Below are 16,555 nucleotides of genomic sequence, written 5' to 3'. Positions count from 1 at the left end.
TGGCAAAACTAATACAATATTGTAAAGATTAAAAATAAAATAAAATTAAAAAAAAACAAAAAAAAGAGAGAAAAACTGTATATAACTGAGTCACTTTTTTATATACCTGAAACTAACACAATATTGTAAATCAACTATATTTACAATTTTAAAAAAGTAAGAAAAGTGTTAAAACATGTAGAAATTGTTTTCAACTGTCTTTCAATATGATATAAAGAAGAATACTTAAGAAAATAATTTATTTCTAGGCAGTGACATATCAAGTAAGGGGCCATGGGGGTAGTTCATCCTAGTTGTAAGCCATATGGCGATGCATTGTCTGTAAAGAATTTAAAAAGAGTAATAAACTCTACAAAAGTTTGACTGCATTTTATTGTTGTTATGCACTGACCATTCTTACTGCCCCTGCCTTAGAACACTGCTGCTGCTGCTAAGTCACTTCAGTCGTGTCCGACTCTGTGCGACCCCATAGACGGCAGCCCACCAGGCTCCCCCGTCCCTGGAATTCTCCAGGCAAGAATACTGGAGTGGGTTGCCATTTCCTTCTCCACCTTAGAACACTACTGTTCCTGAATTGAGAGTGCTGTCCAAACTAACTCCTAGTTTCAATGCTGTTTCAAATTCACTGGAGTCTAGTTGGAATTCCAAAATGTGGTATGAAAACATGACCCCCTCCTTTACTGTGGCCTCCCTCAGTAATGATCTTTGCACTCATTCTCAGAGAAGAAATATGCTCTCTTTTTACTCATATGTTCCTTCGGTTCTCTCTTTTCCCTACTACTATTATTTTAGTTCTATCTCCCTTTAAATTCTAAATATTTTTATTATTTTATATATTTATACTGTAAACATATATGTTCATCTTTTATGTTGCCTATGTAGGAGTAAGTTTTATTTAATTTTTTGCTTCCCCTATAGAAAAAAAAAAGTTCTATGAAAAAGAGACCAGATAGAGATTGTCTTTGATAACATATTCTTGAGGGATTATAATGGCAAGATACCTTTTGAGTTGGATATATCCATTTCTCCTACTTCAGTTGAAAAAATATGTAGTTTAGTGACTTTCTCTCTTGTCCTCATCAATTTACTCACACTGCTGGCCTTAGTCTCATTACCTTCATCTCTTGTGTCCTAAAATAATTAATAAACAAAAAGTCAAATTATAGATTGCACATGCAATTAAATATGGGTATAAGGGGAAAAAATGATTGGATAGCCAAATATAAAAGTGACTATAGAGACTTTTACAACAAGGTAAATTTTGTTGTTTCCACATCTACTTGAATAATTCAAAATTAAGATGCTCAACATTGTGCTGACAAGATGGATTTTATTTATCTTCTTTATATTTGGTACAGAAAAGATCATGAAATAAATGAAAGTGTTGCCCAACTAGTCAAGATTTTCTATCATTATTTTTTACTCTGGGATATTTTATATTATTTTTTTTCCTTAAGTAATTTCACCAAACCCATTTTAGCTAAAAAGCTCTCTTTTATAATTTTTCTCTCTTTTTAGAATCTCTAATGTTTTTGACCATAAGTATTCTCTTCTCCTTACCCTCATCCTAATGGCATCAATATTTATTGAATGCTTTGAAAAAGCACATGCTTTTGTACAATGCTATTTTGTGACTGTTTTATATATGTAAAACAATGTCATGCTCAAAGTGTTTTATAGCTTGGAGAAGCCCAAAGAAAAACATTTTAAAACAAAATAACCTAACTTCAACACCCTAGGCATAATCTTTGACAGGATCCTTTGACAGAGTTGTCAAGAGCTATTCTCCATAGGGAGCTGGACACTGAGGCAGGGCTGCAGAGGCAGAGCTTTGATGTCTCTGCCTCATCAGCAGACAGAATCATCCCTACAGTCTTGGGACTCAGCTGAAATAAATAAGAATATATCTTTTTCTTTTTTACTCTATTTTTAATTGGAGGATAATTGCTTTACAATATTGTGTTAGTTTCTGCCATACATAAACATGAATCAGCCATAGGCATACATATGTCCCCTTCCCTCTTGAGCTTCCCTCCCACCTCCCATTCCATTCCACCCCTTTAGGTCATTACAGACCACCAGGTCTGAGTTTCCTGCATCATACAGCTAAATAAATATATTTTAAAACTTAAAAGTTGATGTTGACTTTCTCAATTATCCCCTTGATTTTTAATCCACTGAAATAATTTCTAAAAGAATCAACCATTTTTATGTAGAAGGCTAGATACTTTATGCACATCATAATGTACCAACTACAGATTCTGCCATGTTAAATTTTGTTTAGGTGTCATTACTTCTACCAAGTCAATTCTTATATATTTTTTTTTTAAATGAAGTATAATTTACTTACAATATTATGTTAGGTTCAGGTGTACAACATTCAATATTTTTATAACACATAATCCATACAAAGTTACTATAAAATATTGACTATATTTCTTGTGCGGCACATCATATCCTTGTAGCTTATTTAGTAGTTTGTACCACTTAATCATCTACTAGTATTTCACCCATCCCTCCCCACTTCTCCCCACTTTGGTAGGTTGTTCTCTGTATCTGTGAGTCTGTTTCTGTTTTGCTGTATTTATTCATTTGTTTTTTTAAAATCCCCATGTAAGAGAAACTATATAGTACTTGTCTTAATCCAACTTATTTCACTAAGGATAATATGGCATATATACACAATGGAATATTATCAGCCATAAAAATGAAGTTTTGCCATTTTCAACAACTTGAATAAATCTGGAGAGAATTATGATAACACTGCTATTTTACATTTTTTTTTTAAACAAACTCCTCATTGTGGTTTGAGGAGAGAATGTCAGTGTCAAAAATCTATATTCTAAAATGTTTTGAGCCATTTTCTCTTGAAGAGAATGAAGAGCCATTTCTGAAGTTTCCATATCTGAAGGCAAGTTACAAATATGTCTAGGGTTGTTGCTGGTGAACATCTTTACCATTGTCAATTATATCAATTAATCTCTAAATGTTAAAACAGGAAAAATGAATTTAAATTTTTGTGTCTATGTGTAGTTATGATATATTGTTATTATTGTTATGTTTTTAAAAAGATATGCTTCATAGGATAAAGTATGTGATTTTAAAGTCTCATATTTTAGAAAATTGTGGTATTTCACTGCAGATGATCTTATATTGGATTATGTGCTATTTATTATTAGATATAGCCATTTATTTTTTTCTAGTAGTTTATAATTTTATTCAAATACTTGTGCAAATTTTCCCTACAGACTTTGGATAATATTCTGACGTGATATACTAGACTTGCTGCTGCTACTGCTGCTGCTAAGTTGCTTCAGTCGTGTCCAACTCTGTGCGACTCCCTGGCAGCCCACCAGGCTCCGCCATCCCTGGGATTCTCCAAGCAAGAACACTGGAGTGGGTTGCCATTTCCTTCTCCAGTGCCTGAAAGTGAAAAGTGAAAGTGAAGTCGCTCAGTGGTGTCCAACTCTTAGCGACCCCATGGACTGCAGCCCACCAGGCTCATCCGTCCATTGGATTTTCCAGGCAAGAGTACTGGAATGGGGTGCCATTGCCTTGTATGTATTCACCACTTCTAAAGTTGCATTGCCAGAAATATACATTATATAATTATAATTTTGGTAAATGTTTTTATATATTCACATCTCTGGTTATTTCAGAGAAGTCTTATTTAGAAAATTACATACAAAGGGGGCTTCCCTTCTAGCTCAGTTGGTAATCTGCCTGCAATGCAGGAGACCCAGGTTTGATCCCTGGGTTGGGAAAATCCCCTGGAGAAGGAAATGGCAACCCACTCCAGTATCCTTGCCTGGAAAATCTCATGGACACAGGAGACTGGTGGGCTGCAGTACATGGGGTCAGAAATAGTCTGGCACAACTGAGTGACTAACACTTACTTACTAGGCTAGTTACATAAGTATCAAAGGAAACTGAGTAGGCTAACTTTAGTATTAGTTTGATCCATTAGGGATCCTCTCACATACAGATTGAAGGAATCAAATGAAACAAACCTTAAGATTTCTTTCAGCTTCAAATTCTAATCGCAACTAAATAACAATGTGCTAAAATTGAGCACTCTGTCAGGCGCATGTCCTCAGCAAAACCTTCAGGGAGGCAGAATCTCCATCTTATAAATGAGAAAAGTGAGATCCTGAAAAACTTGTCCAAAGCAATGGAAGTGAGTTGCAAGGAGACAGTACAGACAGGTCTTCTGGTTTCCAAAATGCCAACCTGCTTCCTAAATGCCAGAGACTGAAGCCCAGAGAAAGTTTATTTTAGTAATATTCACCTGCCTTTATACAAACCAGACCAAAAAGGGGAATTTATTAGGAGAAAAACAAGGACAATTTATCCAGTTCCTAGCCTGAAAATTTCACCAATAAAACCCCTGGACTCCAAAATAAATGCTCTCTCTCTCTTTTTTTTTTTTCAAATTAAGAATACATTTAATTCAGGACTTTGATTTTCTCTTATATACGAAAATGATCATTTCTATAATAGCTCAGACAAATTTTGTGGATCCCAGGTTTACCCCACCTCTAGTAAAGTATTTTTATTCTCTTTTACTTCTTAACTACATTTAGTTACAATGTGAATGTTTCAGTAAAAACTGTACTAGGCAAGATTCATGTGATTTGAGTCCTAATTTTGCCTTTTCTACTAAGTACAAGTCCTCTGGAACCTTAGCATTTTCATGTAAACACTGTTATAAGTACAATCATACCCTGAAAGTATATAACATTTAATAAGTATTTTCATAATAAAAAATTAATATTTTGCATCTAATTAAATACAACAACTTTCAGGGAACATTTATTATTACCTACGTTTTGCCAATGCATAAACAGATTCACTATGATTAAAGCTTGGGGGAGCTTCCTACATCACCATAGCAGACAGTCAAACTAGATGAAATTCCACTTCTATTTTATAAGATTATCTGTGTGATTCATAAAAATTTGTTCACTCAACTTGTTCAATTACATATTCTTTTACAACTATACTGTGTTTTAATAACTCTTTCCTGAATGAAGATTAAAATCATCTTAAGTCACTATCAGCTTAAGTTTCACTAATCCAAACAATAAGGACTATGGGTAAGGCAAAATCAAAGATGTAAAAATAAATAAAACATGGTCTTTTTCCTAAAGAATATTACAATCTAGTATAGACAATAAAGTGTTGTTATGGAAGACTTCCATGTTATAAAGAAAGTGATAGAGTTAGGCTATTCTAGTTCCAAGATAGCAGACTCAGTGCTAGGCAAGGAACAAAGAGACACAGTGGGTTGAATGGTGAACACCCGAGCTGACATCAGTCCAAAGAAGGAGCCAATATGTGGCTCTGGCCAAGAGTTGCCATCACAAAATATGGCCCGCATGATGCCAGTTTTCCAAATTTTCAAGGAATGCCAGAAATCTGGATTTTTACTAGAAATTTTATGATTTTTTTTAAATGTTGGCAATCAATTTAAAGTATAAAGTAGATGGTAAAGAAGAAAAGTTCCTAGGTCCCATACACACCGATCTCAAAAACACTGGAATGATGTTTAGAATATGCAGCAGTACTAGACATTCTGGGCACAATGATAGTAACAGGAATCACCCATTTTTTCCTCAACAGTGATGGCTAATACACTACTGAGAAATGATAATCAAGATATTTATCCATTAATACAGGCAATAAAGGGCTTCCCTGGTGGCTCAGTGGTAAAGAACCTGCCTGCAATGTGGGAACTGCAGGAGATGCAGGTTCAATCCTTGGGTCAGGAAGATTCCCTGGAGGGGGTCATAGCAACCCATTCCAATTCTCATTCTGTGAGAATCCCATGGACACAGGAACCTGGTGAGCTACAGTCTATAGGCTTGCAAAGAGTCAAACATGACTGAAGTGACTTAACATGCATAAATAATAAAAATAACATAATTTTATTTTACTTACTATGTGTCAAGCTCTTCTAAATGCTCTGCCTTTAGTCTCAAACAACTTCCCAAGATAGATACATTATCATCTCCATTTTAGAGATGAGTAAAACTGAGTTAAATAAAGATTAATTAGCCCCAAATCACACAACTAGTAGATGACAGAGATAGGATTCAAACCCAGGCAATTGGCTCAAGAGCACATGGTGCTTAATGCATCCTTAATGAATACTGCCAGTCAGAATGCCCCAGAATAATTACTGGGGTGCTGGGAAGTCAGGGCAGGGTTTTAGAGGGTGCCTGAAGAACCAGATATTAACTTTTCAGTGGAGAGATTCAGTGGAGAGATTAAACAGTAGGACAGTTAGAGAAGTTTAGAGGCTTGGGAGACCTTCAAGGGATTCTTGTCAGCAGCTTCTTATCAACCTGTCTGGAAATGTTTATCAAGTAGCTGGAATTATAGGTGTAGCTGACAATCTATGCTGTTACTGTGAACTGTGACTTAGGTCCCAAACTTGGATTGGTAGTCAGAAAGCACCTAGCTTCACTAGGAATCAAAAGTTCGGAAGCTAGATGGAGCTCTAGCTCCAATAACATCTCTGGGCTTAAAGGTTACTCGGATTGGAACTACAATGGGTTTTTTTCCTTTGGTAACATTGGCTCTTAGTGGACCAGCGGAGGCTCTTATGCTGGTGTAGTGATGCTTGGAAGGAATATCTCAGTTTTATGTTTGTATCAGTCTTACTGTGGTCAGGAATATACTCAGGGTCGTGCACAGGTACTCAGGTGACAAATGTTTCCCCCAGCGGTCTTAGCTTGGGAAGCATTCCAGAAGGTTACTCTGATTGCACCCTGGGTGGCATCAGAGGCAAGCAAGGTTTTAATGGTGAAGAGCTGGACTTCAGTTTGGGATGCCATCAGGTCTACCCCTGGTGCATCCCCACCCCTTTTTGGTGGTAGAACCGGGAAGGATGAGTATGACACCTGCGTCAGTAAGGGACAGACAAAGTCCGACCAGGAAAGACAAGCTTTTGGTGTAAAGTCTGTCTACACCCCCATATAGAGCAGGGAAGGACGCCTCCAGTAGAAAGATGGTGCTGGTCGCTTTTTTCCCCTCTCTTACAGATGGGAGCTAACAATTCCAGCCTCACTCCTTTGAACTGTATCCTGAAAATCTGGGATAGATTTGATCCTCAGGGCTTAAAGAAGACATACCTGGTCTTCTTATGTGATACTGCATGGCTGCTGTACCCACTGGAGGACGGCTAATGGTGGCCAGTTGTAGGGTCTTTTAAGTATAATACTGTTTTACAATTAGACTGGTTCTGTAGAAAACAAGGGAAATAGGTCGAAGTAGCATATGTGTTGCCCTTTTTCTCTCTGAAAAATATGCCAGACTTATGTCCTAAGGGTATATATTTGGGTGTGAAACCTTCAACTCCCTCCTGTCCTCCTACTTTGCCCCAGTAACCAGGGCTCCAAACTGAGCAATCTGAAAGCCAGAGACCACCCCCCCTGCCCCCCACCAAGAAGGGTTGCCTTGGTTTCAGTGGAAACCCAAACTGAGATTCAAACTGCACATGTAGAGGTTCGAACAACTCCTGTCTCAGTACTACCTCAGACTACTCTGGTTTCAATAGAGACTCAGACCATTGAAGTAAGAGATGAAATGGAGGACAGGAGACAAAGAGATTAAGAAAAGCAGGTTTCTCCAATCTACCCCCGGGATCATATGCACAGAGCAGCCAGAGAGACTGAGGAACAGCTACACAAGCTGTTGCCTCTTCATGAAACACCCCCAGGAGAAATAATCAGTCTATGAGAGTTAATAAGCCTTTTTCTTACCAAGAAATACAAAGAATCAAGGAGGATCTGGGAGACTATTTAAAGGACCCAGAAAAATATATTGGAACTTTTAAAGGTGTTACTCTGCTGTATGACCTTACTTGGAAGGATGTGATGTATATATTGGGGCAAACGCTGATTCCCAATTCAAAGAGTTGACTTTTGGGAAAAGCGGTTGTTTATGGAGATGAATGACTTGGTAATGAATCAGTAGGGAAGAGGAGGACAAGATAACCGCCCTCCATACTAGAAATCAGGCAGTCCCAACTACAGAACCAGACTGGGACTATAACACAGGTAAAGGAAGATGGGATCAGAGTAATTTTGTTAGATGGATTCTTGAAGGACTCAGGCAGGCATGGTCTAAGCTTCTAAACTATGACAAATTGGCAAATATAGAACAGGAGGAGAAGGAAGCTCCTGGTAAGTTCCTAGATAGACTGAGAGAAGCCCTTTGCAGATTAACTGAAACTGATCCTGAAAGTGAAGAGGGAAAAGTGATCTTAAAGGTAGATTTCTCACTCAGTTGACTCCAGATATCTGCTGTAAACTATTAAAATGGGTGTATGGACCAAATCAGCCTTTAGATAATCTGTTCCAACTGGCTTAGACAGTCTATTATGGTAGGGAATATGAGGAAAAGAAAGAAAGGCAGAGAAAGACAAAGGAACACGCGGAAGCCTTCACAATGGCTATGAAAACCTTTCTTAAACAGCCTGGGAAAAATGTCCAGAGGGAGCCAGGTGAAAAGGGATGGGCTTGCTATTATTGTGGAAAGGAGGGGCACCTCAAGCGGGATTGCCCTCAGGCATCTAGCTGCCCCTGGTTCCATGTCTGGTATGCAAAGGACCACACTGGAAGAGAGACTGCCCCCAGAGGCATAGGTCTCAGGGGTCAGACTCTCAAGACAATCAGAACTGAAGGTGCCTGGGGGTCCCCACAGAAGCTCCAGTCCTAATTACACCTGAGGAATCCCAGGTATTAATAACTGTGGGGGGCCAATCCATCGATTTCCTTTTAGATACTGGGGCAACTTACTCTGTGCTTACTGAAGCCCCTGGCCCACTTTCTTCCCAATCCGCTTCTGTAATGGGACTGTCTGGATGAGCCAAAAGGTATTATTTCAGTTATTCTTTATGTTGTAACTGGGATTCTGAGCTATTTTCACATGAGTTTCGGATCGTGCCAGAATCTCCCTCACCCCTTTTGGGGAGGGATATACTGAGCAAGGCCCATGCCTCTGTTTTCACGAATATGGAGCCCTCCCTTTTTCTCCCTTTAGTTGAACAAAATGTAAATCCTAGAGTATGGGCTGATGGAAAATCTGTGGGTCGAGCACAAAATACTATTCCTATAGTTGTCAAGCTCAAAGTTATTTCCACATAAGAAGCAGTATCCACTGACACCTGAGGTTAAGGAAGGGTTAAAGCCCATCGTTGAAATTTTAAAGGAGCAGGGACTATTAGTTCCCTGTAACGGTCCATGCAACACTCCTATTTTGGGTATAAAGAAATCAAAAGGTAAATGGGGACTAGTACAAGATTTATGAATAATAAATAAGGCTGTAATTCCTGTACATCCAATCGTGCCTAATTCTCATACTCTTGTCTGAAATTCCTGAACGAGCCAAATATTTCTCAGTAATTGATTTGAAAGATGTCTTCTACTCAGTGTTTTTGGTGGAGGAAAGTCAATTTTTATTTGCTTTTGAAGACCCTACACAGCCAGCTTCTCAGTTAACCTGGACAGTTTTGCCCCAGGGATTTCATGAAAGTCCTCACTTATTTGGACAAAGTTTGTCACCGGATCTACAAAACTTTAATAGCTCTAAAGTGGTGGTGTTACAATATGTAGATGATATTTTCCTCTGTGCTGAGACAGAGGAGACTTGTTCATGAGCCTCAGTAGATTTCTTAAACTTTCTGGCAGGCTGTGGTTACAAGACATCAAGAGAAAGGCTCAGCTTTGTCAACAATCTGTTAGATATCTGAGCTTAATCATATCAGAAGGGACTAGGGCCATAGGCCCTCAGAGAATTAAACCTATACTAAATCATCCCGTACCTATGACTTTAAGACAATTGAGAGGATTTTGGGGAATCACAGGCTATTGTCGCATTTGGATTCCGGGTTATGGGGAACTTGCCCGGCCTTTATATAAACTTATAGCTGAAACTCAGCAGGCCCAAACCGACAAACTGGTTTTGTCTCCAGATACTCAAAAGGCTTTTAAAGTTCTCAGACTGACCTCCTGCAAGCTCCCACTTTGAGCTTGCCCACAGGGTCAGAATTTAATTTGTTTGTCACTGAAAGAAAAGGTATGGCCTTGGGAGTTTTGACACAGGCCCGGGGGCCTCACCAGTAACCTATTGCTTATCTAAGCAGAGAATTAGATGTAATTTCACGTGGGTGGCCCCATTGCCTAAGTGTAATTGGGCAGCAGCTTTATTAGTACCTGAAGCTTTAAAAATAATTAATGAACAAAACCTTACTGTATTGACTTCTCATGATGTGAGTGAAATCTTATTTTATAAGGTTAGTATTTGGATGACAGACAATAGGCTTCTTAAATATCAGTCATTGTTGTTAGAAGGACCAGTAACTAAGCTTAAAGTTTGTGGAAATTAAATCCGGCCACTTTCTTGGGTCTAGCCTTTACTCACAGCTTTATATTTTCAGAGCTTCCAGAAAAGCCTGCTAATTTACCCCACCTTAAAACTTGGTGGGCAAGGTCTATATTTCACTGGTATGATTATTTGGCTGCAGTGTTTGTTCCCTCTTTGGGAACTACAGATGTTATGCTACGAGTGGATGCTTTGACTAATTTTACTCAACAGGCATTACAATATTCTCAAAAAGCTATTTCAGCTCTTAAAGCTGAACAAGTACAAATTAGAAAGGTGGTTTTACAAAACAGATTGACTTTAGATATTCTGACAGCTGTGCAAGGAGGAACTTGTGCCATTATTCATACCCAATGTTGTACATATGTAACTGATATGAGCACTAATGTTACTCATTTTACTAAACACATGAACAAGATGATTGGGGCTATGGATACTCCTGAAGCCTCAAGTGCCTCACTTTGGGAGATGTTAGCTAGTTCCTCATGGTGGAAGACTATTTTAATTACAGTAATTCTGATTGTTTTGTTTTTGTTGTTTGCTCCCTGCATCTGTAACTGTATAACTGGATTTGTTTCTAGTCACATGAAAGCTTTTAAGTTACAAATGGTTGCTCAAACTTCTGCTACTGCTGCAGCTTCTTCCAACTATTACTTGGGGCCCCTTGATCAGAAATCCTCAGTATGAGGGTTAGGAGAATATGTTGCTTCACCAATTTAGGGACAATGCCCCTTGTCAGCTCAGAAGCAGGTATGGAACGAGAACAACACCCCTTTTCCATAGGCAACATAATTCTCCTAAAAGAAATGGGGGGAATGAGAGGGTAACAGGCAGAAAGGCCAGGGGTCTCCAAATGGAGGAAATAGGCTGCAAGTGTCAGACAATTTTATCTCTCTTAAGCAGCAGGAGGAAACAAACTAGCGATATTTATTTCCTTCTCTATACAAATTTAAAAGGAGGTTTCTCTTAAAACACTGTGTTGCCATAATGACATCTGGTTTTACCTGAAGTTAACTATTCTCAAACCTTGAGTTAATCAATGCATTTTTCTTATATAAATGTTTGTCTTAAGCTATGTTAACGTACTATGCATTTACCCCAGACTCTGTCTTCAAGTTGGTTCTGCCTAATGGCTCAGAACCTACTTGACAAACCAGTATGTTATACTCAGATATTGTTCCCCTAATCTACGTAAATGGAACTATTTGTATGGAAATCTGCCCTTCTACAAGATTCAACTCAATCATTTTATAGCCCAGGATGAATTGTCTAGTGCCAAGATTATCCCAAAATACATCTTAGGGATGAGGGGCCTGGTGCCATTCTGAGTTTTAAGACATTTATTTCTTTCATTAACAGACTGCTAGTGACTATTTAACATCCAGCTGAAGACTAGCAGGTGGATACTCTTTCTTCTCCCTCCTGATGTCTATGTCAGAAGCTTTCTCTATCTCCTTTATACTTTAATAAAACTTTATTACACAAAAGGTCTGAGTGATCAAGCCTCATCTCTCGCCCTGGATTGAATTCTTCTCTTCCAGAGGCCAAGAATCCCAGCATCTTCGTGGGTCATCAACAACCTTTCAGGTCACTCAGGTTTTGTTGGCAGAAGTTTTCTTATAGTGAAAATGGACAGAGAAAGCTTGTGACACAAACATCAGAAGGGGGATGGAGAGTGCCCCACACACTAGTCTTGTCTTATCAAGGCCTTACATACTTTTACTAGACCCCCTCCCACAAGGAGGGGGTCTAGTAAAAATGCGTCTTAAATTAACAAGATTAGAACTAACAATAAAAAGGTCTTACCAGACCCACTCCCACAACATATATCTTAAGATAACAAGATAAGGCAGAAGGCTCTTGTAAGAAAGAGAAACATGTCATCAAGCAAGATACATTGCTATATAATCAATAGTACAGAGCTTAAGGAAAAACATAGCTTTGAGCAAGATGAGTTGTTTAGTTGTGTAGTAATTAGCTCTGGGCTTAAAGGAAATGATTTCTTAAGTGACTAAGATAAAAGAATGTAGAAAAAAAAAAAAGAACATTTGTCCCATTCTCCGAGTCCTGGATCCCTTTCTCCTCCTGAAGGCTCCAGACCCCTTTCTCCTCCTCAAGGGCCCGGGACTCCTTCTTACTTGAGGGCCCCAGACTCCTTATCAACCTATTTAAGAATTAGCTCTCTCATTACCCCCTTTTTCTTTTAGAAGAATAGGGCTGCTGAGGGGAAAGTGGTGTCACTCTCATTCTATAGGTACTTCCTGCTGGCCAAGGGCATAGGCCCTAAATTGTTGCGGCAGCATATTTTCCTTACTCTTATATTGAGGGTCTCTGATCCAGGGTCCTCAAATAATAGTTGGCAGAGGTTGTGGCATTTGTATCAGCTTGAACAACCATTTGTAACCTAAAAGTTTTTGTGTAGCTAGAAACAAATCCAGCTGCACAGTTACAGATATAGGGATGGAACAAACAGCAGAAACAAAAAAACATAATTAAAATGAAAAGTTACATTATCTCCATAGTTATACCAGTTCATTTTAGGATTATTAGATGTCATTAGACTAAGAAGAGGTGTTATATATGATTGTTGTTGGTGAAGGTATTTGCAGAGTTAAAGAAAGTTTTTTCCTTGAAGCAGAGAAACCCACCATGTGAAGCCTTCAATTGACGAGGAGCAGAGCTCTCTGCAGACCCAGCAATTAAACTTATTGTGGAGGCTGGGTCAGGAGTCACCTCCAGAGTTCTTGTAATGTCTGTTGAAAGGCTGAGAGCTGAGTCACCTAGTTAGTTAATTCTTGGGCTTCAAAATCTATGTTATTATCTGCTTATGTGTGCAAAAACAGTCTGCCTTAGAGAGAGTTCAAAAGGAGACAGTTCCTTTTTCTCAGGGGCAGTTTGAGCCCTCATTAAAGTTATAGGTAAAACTTTACACCTCCCAGAATAATGGCAATAAAAGCAAAAATAAACAAATGGAACCTAAGTAAACTTAAAAGCTTTTGCATAACAAAGGAAACTATAAGCAAGGTGAAAGGACAGCCTTCAGAATGGGGGAAAATAATAGCAAATGAAGCAACTGATGAATTAATCTCAAAAATATATGAGCAACCCATGCAGCTCAATTCCAGGAAAATAAGCAACCCAATAAAAAAGTGGGCCAAAGAACTACACAGACATTTCTCCAAAGAAGATACACAGATGGCTAACAAACACATGAAAAGATGCTCAACATTACTCATTATCAGAGAAATGCAAATCAAAACCACAATGAGGTACCATCTCACGCCAGTCAGAATGGCTGCTATCAAAAAGTCTACAAACAAATGCTGGAGAGGAAAAGAGGAACAAAGGAACCCTCATACATTGTTGGTGGGAATGCAAACTAGTACAGCCACTATGGAGAACAGTGTGGAGATTCCTTAAAAAACTGGAAATAGAACTGCCATATGATCCAGTAATCCCACTGCTGGGCATACACACTAAGGAAACCAGAACTGAAAGAGACACATGTATCCCAATGTTCATCGCATCACTGTTTACAATAGCCAGAACATGGGAGCAACCTAGATGACCATTGGCAGACGAATGGATAAGAAAGCTGTGGTACATATACACAATGGAATATTACTCAGCTATTAAAAAGAATGCATTTGAATCAAAACTGGAGCCTATTATACAGAGCAAAGTAAAGTCAGAAAGAAAAATGCATATATATGGAATTTAGAAAGATGGTAATGATGACCCTATATGTGAGACAGCAAAAGATACACAAATGTAAAGAACAGACTTTTGGACTCTGTGGGAGAAGGCGAGGGTGGGATGATTCGAAAAATGGCATTGAAACATTATCATATGTGAAACAGATTGCCAGTCCAGGTTCGATGAATGAGACATGGTGCTCCAGGCTGGTGCACTGGGATGACCCTGAGGGATGGGATGGGGAGGGAGGTGGGAGGGGTTCAGGATGGGGAACACATGTACACCCATGGCTGATTCATGTCATTATATGGCAAAAACCACTACAATATAGTAAAGTAAGTAGCCTCCAATTAAAATAAATTAATTAATTAAAAAAGAAAACAAATAGCAAAATAACAGAAAAAAGATTATTATTATTTATTTATTATCATTATTATTATTACAAGGTTATTACAAGATATCCACTATAGTTCCCTGTGTTATATAGTAAAACTTTGTTGCTTGTTGCATATCTATATTTTTTAAAATTAGAAATCTATCATCGTATTCATACCAAGTCAAACAAGTGGAATCAAAATGTCATAAATTTTTTAGTTAGGCAAAAATTCATAAGTTTTCTAAAATATATACATTATACATATGTGCCAGTGCCAAGTCACTTCAGTCATGTCTGACTCTTTGTGACCCTGTGGACTGTAGCCCACCAGGATCCTCTGTCCATGGGATTCACCAGGCAAGAATACTAGAATAGGTTACCATTTCCTTCTCCATATATATATATATAAGCTTATATATATATATAAGCTTTTCTAATATGCTTGACAAAGGCTTGAGAAAGAACATAAAAAAAAAGAAATGGAGATATTGGAAAACATAAACTAAATGAAATGGGAGCACTGAATATGAAATAGGAAAACTGAAACAAATTAGATAAAAGTAAAATATTTTCATGTAGTCCAGTTGTTTTATAAGTATGGCTGCTCATTAGAAATATATTTGGAGCTCTGGGAAAAAAAAAGAATGAAAAGAAAAGCAATACCTGGGCATTTATATTTTTTCATGGTATGGGGAGGGAGATGGGTCAGGATGGGGAATACGTGTACACCTGTGGTGGATTCATGTCGATGTATGGCAAAACCAATACAATATTGTAAAGTAATTAGCCTCCAATTATAATAAATAAATTTATATTAAAAAATAAAAAAATTTCAAGATAATTCTGATATGCATCTGGATTTTAAAAAGTGATTACTGGGTGTTTTTTTTTTTTAATTAAATGGTAGTTTTGGTGATATAGAGCTCTATTAACTTTCTGTTGACAAATCTTGATACAATGGTATTAAGTGAGAGTGTGTGTGTTGGTCTCTCAGTCGTGTCCAACTCTTTGTGACTCCACAGACTGTAACCTTCCAGGCCTCTGTGTCGATGTGATTCTCCAGGCAAGAGTACTGGAGTGGATCGAATAGTTACATAATCACAATAATAAAATATGCTTAACAATTTTCCACAATCAATAGGTAGACAAAAGATAAAAGATAATTACAATTGCAAGCTATAATGAAAATATGATTAACTTAACAATATAAAATAATTACATATGATTGGGGGGGGTTAAGCAGAGTGATGTAAGTAGAAGTGCATACATGTACATGTTTTCATCCAGACATGTACATGTACATGTACATGTCTTTTCATCCAAAGACAGCCAGTCTATGTCTTTTGGTTGGTTCATTTAATCTATTTACATTTAAGGTAATTATCAATACGTATGGGTTTGAGAGTTGAACCATGAAAAAGGCTGAAGGCCAAAGAATTGATGCTTCCAAACTGGTGTTGGAGAAGACTCTTGAGAGTCGCTTGGACAGCAAGACCAAACCAGTCAATCCTAAAGGAAATCAACCCTGAATATTCATGGAAAGGCCTGATGCTAAAGCTGAAGCTCCAATAGTTTGGCCACTTGATGGGAAGGTGGACTCATTGGAAAAGACATTTTCCAATGGGAAATGTTTGAGGGCAGGAGGAAAAGGAGGTGATAGAGGATGAGATGGTTAGATGGCATCATTGATGCAATGGACATGAATTTGAGCAAACTCCAAGAAATGGTGAAAGACAGGGAAGCCTGGCATGCTGCAGTCCATGATATCACAGAGTCTGACACATCTGAGCAATTGAACAAGAACAATGATCCTATTACCATTTTTAAAATTGTTATGAGTTTATTTTCTGTAGGTCTTTCCCTTCTCTTGTGTTTCCTATCTAGAGATTTTTTTTTTCTCTCACTCTTTTTTTTTTTTTTTTTTTTAGCATTTGTTGTAAAGCTGGTTTGGTGGTGCTGAATTCTCTTAACTTTCACTTATCTGGAAAGCTTTTGATTTTCCCATCAAATCTGAATGAGTCTTCCCAGGTAGAGTGTTCTTGGTTGTAGGTTCTTACCTTTCATAATTTTAAATATATCATTCAATTCCCTTCT

The 16,555-nt window shown here is 37.9% G+C and overlaps 1 protein-coding gene across 2 annotated transcripts in view; it reads right to left on the bottom strand.

The window, feature by feature from the left end:
• LGSN (lengsin, lens protein with glutamine synthetase domain) overlaps positions 1-16,555 on the bottom strand; it is a 67,421-nt gene that overhangs the window by 25,329 nt on the left and 25,537 nt on the right. Inside the window, exon 2 of one of the 2 annotated variants that reach the window (NM_001191136.3) lies at positions 1,002-1,131. The exons of the other annotated variant lie outside the window; for it this stretch is intronic. Within the exon in view, the coding sequence (NP_001178065.1) occupies positions 1,002-1,131 (130 nt within the window). The remainder of the gene's footprint in view (positions 1-1,001; positions 1,132-16,555) is intronic. 2 annotated transcript variants of the gene reach the window in all.

The sequence above is a fragment of the Bos taurus genome, chromosome 2, assembly GCF_002263795.3.
Source record: "Bos taurus isolate L1 Dominette 01449 registration number 42190680 breed Hereford chromosome 2, ARS-UCD2.0, whole genome shotgun sequence".
Lineage (NCBI taxonomy): Eukaryota > Metazoa > Chordata > Mammalia > Artiodactyla > Bovidae > Bos > Bos taurus.
This window is presented reverse-complemented; position numbering and strand designations above follow the sequence as displayed.